We start from the raw sequence: 8,151 nt of genomic DNA on the forward strand, positions 1-8,151 counted from the left end.
CGGGCACAGGGGATGGAGATTGGGTGTGGTGGTTTTTGGAAAAAATAAAGTGGGAGCAAGTGAAATTATAACTAAATTCTAACTGGAGACATAAGATGAACACCTCCTCCTTTTGAAACGTGGGAGACAGGACTCAGCCTCTTTCACCAGTGAAAATGTTTGTCCTGTACCTTCCACTGCACTTATTTGTTACAGGATTTGCATTTCCCCTTACTTTGCAAAAGTAAAAATGGTAAAATGAGGAACCTTGTCATAGATTAGCCTGGGCTTCAGATTCTCACATGTCTTATGGGGAGTCTTTAATGCTTTGAAGATGAAGGAAAATTCTGTTCTGCAGAGCATAGGAAACAGTGCCTTTCTGCCTCCAGATTTGACTGTTCAGACATCTCCACAGAAATTCATCTTTGTGAGAAGTATCTTCAGAGCTTAAGCCCAGGATAAATACTATCCCAGATTTTTTAGGAATGCTAGGCAAAAGTAGTAGTAGTAGTACTTGATTTCAGTAAGCACCACTGACATGCTTTCTCTATACTGGTTTTGACAGCCTGACAGTCTTTATTAGGTGTTAAAAGCGTACTGGCCTATGATTTTTCAAAGTTGCATTAAAATTTTAAGTGTTCTGTCCACCCTTGAGTTATCCTCCTCACATCCTTCTACTCTCTACCCTGAAAAAGGAAGAGATCAAAGTACTTAAAATGACTGATACTTTATTGTAAGTGAAGAGTAGCAATGTCAGTTCAGTACAAGTTTGTAGTGCAAACAAAAGGCATCCTTGGAAAAACAGTAAGTTTTGTAAATTTAATCTCAGTTGTCATTCCAACAGTTCATTGTTTAAAGAAAAAGCCCAGCAAAAACCAGCTAACATAACTAGTGTTCCTTAGAGTTTATCAAACTGCATATAAAATGTACAAAAATACTTCTGCGAATGCATAAATACACTGCTATTACAGTCAGATTTATGAGTTTAACTTTTAACACATCAACTGTTATTCTTGGTGGGAACTAGACAAATAAAGCTTTTTAAACCAGCTGCCCTCTAGCAGAATGCTCAGTAATTAGTGGAGACAGTCCTTACACTGACTTCCTAAATAAAGGAACTGGAAACAAATTAGATACTCTTAGTAATTTTGAACCATTTAACCACTACTGTTTTTCACACAGTTATTGCACATAATCTAAGCTAGCCTTCAAGCTATGCTGGAGAGATAAATACGCAATTGTTAAAATAGAACTTTCTTTCCTGTTTTACAAGAAAAACAAAACAGGAACCTTACTTAAGAAGTTTTACTTCATACTGTGTCAGAGTCTTGAGCTTCCCAGGAGTTGAATCCGGCATTAAACATAACTAGTTCTCTCAGCTCCTGGCTGGAGAAAAACCAGGATTGAGAATGGGAAGTTAGCAGAGTTGAGGTGATGGGTGTGGAACATGGAGGAAAGGATGATAATTATTTTGACTGAAATAAGCAAGAATTTTAAGCTTAAGTAACTTGGTGAAATCCTGAGCCCAGAGTCAAGTATCTCTGCTGGAAGAAGGAGTTTCTGTCTTCTCTTGGTGTGCAGCAGCTTGAGAGAGTCTTCCAGGCTAAAGCAAGACATGGGGGGAGGGGGGGGTTGGCAGCCATGCTGCTTCTACTAGAACATGGTGCTGTACTGTTTATAGTTTGACTGTCAACATTGCAGTCCAGATCAACAACAAACACAGCATCCATCAGCTGTGCAGAAACTCTGCCTAGTGAAGCTTCATACAACAGAAATGGAAGGAAAATCAATAGTTTGGGGTGGGGGGGAGGAAGGGAGGAACAGAGGGGAGAAAAAGCAGCTCATGAAGAAAAAGCAAATCCCTGAGCCCTCCACCCACCTCAGGACCCGTTTAAGTGTTTTGGTGCAAAGGTCAGCATTGTATTTTTTGGTAAAAAAGAAAACAGCCTCCAAAAGTGTTCCAGGCTGCCATGTTAATATAGGGAAGCTTCAGGCTGTTTAATACTCCAGCAATGCTGTGACTTAAGTATTTTAACCCACAGGTGAATTTTTTCATTACTGACTTGCTTAAATGCAAGTTAAACAGTCTGTAGCTTAACCAGAGTTGTGTTTTTTTCACTCCCCACAAAGAAGAGGGGAAAAAAAAGTTGAAAGCACCTGGAGGCATTCAGCCCTTTCAGTACTCACCTAGATAAAACAAGGCTATGTAACAGTGACAGTAAACTGTGCAGGATGTAAAGTTTCAAGTTAGTTACTTTTTCGTGGTGTTTTTCCCATCTAGTGGCTCATAAAAGCATTCTATGTTCCTTCCACCTGTGATCTCTCATTAGGACACTGCTGTGCTTCTCACACAGCAGAAACAACCATCTCCCTTGGAAATGGTGTACAAGGGAGGGCCACAGAGAGCTTTCCTGTCTTGACAATACTGACACCTGGTGTGAGTAATGCACAGGCTCACATCGGTAATACAGTAAATAAAACCACGGACACAAATTGGGGGTATCTCCCCATCTGAAACAAAGGCTTTCTCTTGAAAGGGCACTCAATAGGAACATTTACGAGAGGCTTTCATGTTTTTTGGTGGAGGTACAATATTCTCACAGGGGAAATAAACATTTAAATACAGACACTGCTTATTCCAGTTATTTTTCAGCCCAGTAAAAGAATTTCTCCTGCCACTTCTGAGCATTAAGTATCTCTAGAAAACTCATCTTGGTGAGTGTTTGTGAGGGGCAAGAGATTAAGGACTTGCACATTCACATTTTTAGAGAGCAACTACCCATTGTGTGTCTCATTCATTTAATTTAATGTGGAAGTACACAGACATACAATTTCCTGAATCTTTCTATGAGTCTTACTTGGTCAAAGTGGGGGTACTTAACAAAATTTTCATATCAATAATTTACATCTTTCGTGCCCCGCACTGCCAGATACAACCAATAAACTTCAAATACACTGGAAACCTGTGATTTTACTGGACAAATGAGGTATCCCTTGCCTGAATACAGTATCAAGTAAAAAAATAAAAGCAAACAGGGCATTAAATATAAAATATTAGTTTAAATAGTAACCCTAATAATAACTTAAGGTTTTACACACACTTGAGTCACTGCCTTCCAAAGGGTAGCACATGTCACTGCCAGGTGTTCCCACTGCAGATGCAGCTCCCAGGGTCAGTATGTCAGCTTGGATGCTCTGCTGTTGTAGCATGGCTGCTCCATCAGCGCAGCCACAGTGTTCCGGAAAGGAGAGCTGTCACTTCTCCTTAGGACCAACTCCAGCTCTTGGAAGTCCTGGAGTCTGGCAACATCCTTGTCCTTGGAAGGAATAGAGAGAACAACATTATTACTCCTATTATTACTAGCTGGTTGTTACTTATAAAATAACTGTAATTCCAGGGACATCATCCCCAATAACAGCAATAAATAATTAAAAACTAAAAATTCCAGGGACATCATCCCCAATAATAGCAATAAAGAATTAAAAAAATAAATCCTACCAACATATTAAAAGTGTAGCAGGTTTGCTTGTTTGGTTTTTCTCCTCAAGCTTTTTCTTCTCCTTTAATTTCATTACAATTTGGCTGTATTTGTGCATGACACTTAACCAAGACTTGTGACCACTTTCATCTACAGACCTCTGAAATATACATTTTTGGAACAGAAGAGCAGTTTCATTTGTTAACAGCATTATCTTTAAGTTGTTCATACGCCAATTTGTGTTCATTCTACTGTTCATTCTTTTTAGGCAAGCAGACAATGAAGTATTACTTGGCAATTACGTCCTTTTAAAGCACCCTAAATGTTTCTGATAAATTTTTTAAAAGTCAAGCTGTAATAGTTCCATATGCTTTAGGAGCTAAAATACTCTGCCTATTTTGACAAGACTATTTTAAACAAGTTATGATGAAGGTTTAAGAAAGGTCCTTTGAATCTGTCAGTTTTTATTCAACAAAAGTGACATTTTGCCTTTTTGAAAAAATACGTTCTCTGAGGTCTGCAAAGTGAAGAGTCAAGTTAATCTCTCATTTCTATTCTTACCTTTCTTAGAAGTGTATTGGGTAGTTTTCTGATCTTCTCTACTTCCTCTGGATTAACACCCAGTTCACAGCAGCTCACTCTGAGCAGATCTTGATAGGTCAATTCTTGTCTGTCCAGTTCAATCTCAATGAAGTCATTGTCTCTCAGGTTCTGGACTCTGACCTTAAGTACAAGTTCTGACAGAGAAACAATTAAAAGGTTAACAACAGAAAAGACAACAAACTCAAAACTAACATTTACAGTATTTACTATTATCTTCTGAATTCATGTTTTTTAATACAATCCCTATGATCTGAGAAATACTATGCAGTTAACAGAAGCTTACAGCAAAAATACACAGGAGAACCATGTTATCACTGTTGAAACTGATCCATTCAGTCACTAAGTTGAGTTGTTACCAAACTACCAGAGCTGCATTTGATGCAAATGTAGTGCAAAATTTACACATTCATGTTACATGGACTGATCTTTCCATTGTTTTGCAAAGTATTACCATGGTTAAAGTACAGCATAACAGACATTTTACGTAACTGAGCAGAAGAAAGTTCAGAGCACTTTTGGTCACAGAATTCAACATCTCTGCCTCTATTCTACTAGAGTCTGAAGTGAAATGATTACTTAACTTCATTTTTCACCAAGTAACTGTAACAGAACTATGAGACACAGCACCTCTTTACCTTGCACATTATATGGGAATGTTCCAGTGAAGAAGAAGGGCTGCAAGGTGGGTGTGGGGCTGCTGGGGGAGGTGTGAGGTTGCAGAGGCAAGGCCTGGCTGGATACTCCTGGGGAGCAGAGCCCCAGGCTGGGGGTCGTGGCCAGGGGGCAGCCGGGGCCGTAGGGCACCCCTGGGCTGGCACACGGTGCGGCTGCAGAGACGGTGGGCATAGGGAGTAGCCTGGCTGCTGCATCCGGTGCTGGGAAAATCTCGCCACTGCTGCATGACATGGGTATGCAGATCCTTTCAGCCTGAGTTGTTGATGGACAAGGGCTAGTTTCACTCTGGGAAGCAGAAGAGATGGAAGTACTTTCATTCTTGGATTCTGCCAAGCTGCCTGGAATGCTTTCTTCGGTGTAAATGTTAGGGAATGGGTTGGCCAAGTAGTTCGCAACAATGGATAAATTTAAATCCTTCACTCCTTGACATTCAGTTTGTTCCTCTATTGATGAAGTTCAAAAGTGAGGGGTAGGGGATGGAGAGAGAAAAAAATCCATCATGTTACTGGATAGATATTTCTCATTTTGAATATAGTTAGTTTTCCAATATCTTGAAACTATATCACATTCCAAGGTCATCAAAGAATGACACTAATGTTCCAGAAGCATGTAACACTTGGAGGCCAGTAGCTGTAAAGTGAAAGAAAAACCTATAAATGTCTTCAGTATATTCTGGTTTTTGTTATCAAAGTGGGGGGGAAGTAACCTTTGAAAGACGCATAATTTCTAGCAGTGTTGTTCCAGTGCTTTCAAATGAATTGGATGACCAGTACTCCTTTATTGAATCTAATTTTAAAATGTTCTTAATAGCACTGCTGTAAATAGTTTATTATGACCTAGGCCAGCAAATTTAACCCAGTATTTCTTCAAGGAAGTGACTACTTGCTGTAATACTCAAACAAACTCAACTCTTGGATAAAAGCACTACAGTAAGTGACATTCCTGCCTAAGGATTACAGAACATAAATAGTGATGTCAAAGCAGTTCAGAAAGATCTGCTAAATGATACCTCACTCCCAGAATAAAAACTAGGAGAAAAGGTAAGTGATATGTGTTTATTCCCCAGGAAACACATGAAAGCTTCACAGACAGAAAAATAAAACAACTATGAACAGAGTTCATCTACGTGTGCTTGACAGTTTAGATTTTAAAAACGGGTGAGTCGTTTGCCACAAACTAAGCCCACACCGCACCCAAAATAAAGCAAAAGCATCATGTAAGAACATGCCATTCCTTCAGGCTTAACTGTTGGAACCTGAGTCATGATTTAGCTGCAACCTTGTGAAGGATAACCCTGCCCTGTTGTTGTAAGAGCAGATCACTGCAAAGAGCAATTTAAGTTCAATTGCAGAAGACAGCACATTTCCAAAGGTAAAGCACTTTAGAATTTTAATCTGGAGCACAGTACCTGGATGCTGTTCAGGAGTGTCACACACATCTAACTGGGTTTGCTGTGCATATGAAAAGTGTAAGATGGCAGAATTACAGGACAAAAATTAACCATACCAGCAAGTCACACTATAACAAATAGCTCAGAAGGCATAACTTCCTGAGTGATAAAACTGTTTTGAGGGGATTTGTAGAATCTGATCATGGTCAGACCACAGCAAATTGTACAATTGTGAAACCCCTATTGGCAGCTTCCATGCCAGCTTTAGCTTAATAACAGCAAACAGGAGTGCAGCAGCACACTTCCCAAAGCATACAGCTCTTCCACTTCTGAGTGACACAGCTCAGAACACAAGGCCTTCCTACCTGAAATCTCCACATCTATTTGCCCAAATATGAATTCCAGTTATAAATCAGAGCTATCTAATGCGATACAATGGTCCTAGCCAAGGTTTTGCCAATTACTGCTTCAGATAAAAGCACTAAAAACGTTTTAGTGTTTACACCCAGAATTCTAGATGACTTTTAAAATGGGAACGGTACCTCCCAAAATCTTGCGGATGTCTGGTTTCGACGTTAGCTGTGCTGCCAGCTCTCCCTTAGCAGTGAGGATCTGCTTGTCTGCGCCAGCCTCCAGCAGGCAGGACACCACTTGGGCATGGTTCCGCTTACAAGCCCAGTGCAGGCAGGTCCTGCAGGAAGGAAGCAGAAGGGTTGGGATTCATTAGCCTGGATCTTCCTCACCAGCCCTGTCCTACCTCATCCAAGTTATGCATAAAGTGATAACTGGGAATAAAGTTTCCTTCATTGCGGCACTTTCTAAAGTTCTGAATCTGTGAGTTACGCAGGGCAGGGCCCTCTTTTACCTTGCAGAGTGACTCCCACTACTGTCCCACACAAGCAACTGGACGGGGACCTTGAGCAAACCTTGAGCAGTGACAGGTGAAAGGAGGGCGACGTGCTTTTATCGGGATCCTCTTTAGCAGTTAATCTCCGAGCCTCCCGAGATTAGCTTTTCTGTATTTACAAATGGGAAAACTAAGAAACACAACAGCTGCGTTCCCAAAGCAGCTCCCTCCCCCCGCGCCTGATGATGGGTTGGGGGGGGAGCCCCAAGCCCAAGAACCCCGAACACCACCACTGAGAAGGGCAGCGGGGGAAGAGCCGGGCCCCGCAGCGACACCGGCCTGCCCCTCGTCCCCCGCAGCGCCGGACCCCGCGCGACGCCGCCGCCCCTCACCAGCCATTGATCTCGTTGCGGGAGTCGATGTCCGCCCCCGCACCCAGCAGCCGCCGCACCTCCGCCACGTCCCCCAGGGCCGCCGCCTCTCGCAGCCGCTCTTCCAGCTCCCGCGCCTCCGCCGCTCCGCTCATGGCCGGGTCCGGCTGCGGCTCTGATACCCGTCGGGAGGGGCCGGGCGGCCTCAGCGCGGCGGAGCGGGGCCCTTCCGGCCCCGGGGCCACGTTCCGGCCCTCACGGCTGCCGCCATCTTAAGACCGGGGCGGGCGGCGAGCGCTGGGGCTGCCCCGGGCAGGGAACGGCCCTGTTCTGGAGTTCTGTGTCCGGTTCTGGGCTCCTCAGCACAGGAAAGAACGGGCCAGTTCTGGAGTTCTGTGTCCGGTTCTGGGTTCGTCAGCACAGGCGATTTTGGGGCCTTCCCTGGACCCTCTCTTCGCTGGAGAGGGTCCAGCGAAGGCCACAGAGATGATGAGGGGTCTGCAGCATCTCTCTGATGCACAGACATTGTGAGAGCTGGGCCTCTTTGGTCTGGAGAAGACTGAAAAGGGATCTCATCAATGCATTCAAATATATCCAAAGAGTGTCAGAGGATGCTGTCAGACTCTTTTCATTGGTGTCCAGCAATAGGACGAGGGGCAGTGACCATAAACTAACACACAGACTGTTTCACCTCAACACTAGGAAGAACTCCTTTACATTAAGGGTGATCGAGCTCTGGAACAGCTGCCCAGGGAGGCTGTGTAGTGTCCTTCTCTGGAGACATTCCAAACCCACCTGGACACATTC

General features: G+C 43.2%; 1 protein-coding gene across 1 annotated transcript; it reads right to left on the reverse strand.

Annotated features, from left to right (window-relative positions):
* Window positions 1–690: 690 nt before the first annotated feature.
* On the reverse strand, window positions 691–7,603 carry LOC136566555 (ankyrin repeat domain-containing protein 40-like). Its single transcript, XM_066565735.1, has 5 exons — window positions 7,366–7,603; window positions 6,669–6,817; window positions 4,697–5,179; window positions 4,020–4,195; window positions 691–3,296 (listed from the first exon to the last, which is right to left on the reverse strand). The coding sequence occupies exons 1-5, from the start codon at window positions 7,497–7,499 to the stop codon at window positions 3,153–3,155; spliced, it is 1,086 nt and encodes a 361-aa protein (XP_066421832.1). The 5' UTR covers window positions 7,500–7,603; the 3' UTR covers window positions 691–3,152.
* Between the last annotated feature and the right edge of the window lie 548 nt (window positions 7,604–8,151).

This window comes from Molothrus aeneus, chromosome 25 (assembly GCF_037042795.1).
Source record: "Molothrus aeneus isolate 106 chromosome 25, BPBGC_Maene_1.0, whole genome shotgun sequence".
Taxonomy (NCBI): domain Eukaryota; kingdom Metazoa; phylum Chordata; class Aves; order Passeriformes; family Icteridae; genus Molothrus; species Molothrus aeneus.

Bases quoted from the DNA above. Each gene is read 5' to 3' on its own strand.
- LOC136566555 (XM_066565735.1), bottom strand. From the start codon at position 7,499: ATGAGCGGAGCGGCGGAGGCGCGGGAGCTGGAAGAGCGGCTGCGAGAG. The intron at 6,818-7,365 runs GTGAGGGGCGGC...TCCTTCCTGCAG, and splicing joins CGCAACGAGATCAATGGCTG to GACCTGCCTGCACTGGGCTT. The intron at 5,180-6,668 runs GTACCGTTCCCA...CTTCATCAATAG, and splicing joins CATCCGCAAGATTTTGGGAG to AGGAACAAACTGAATGTCAA.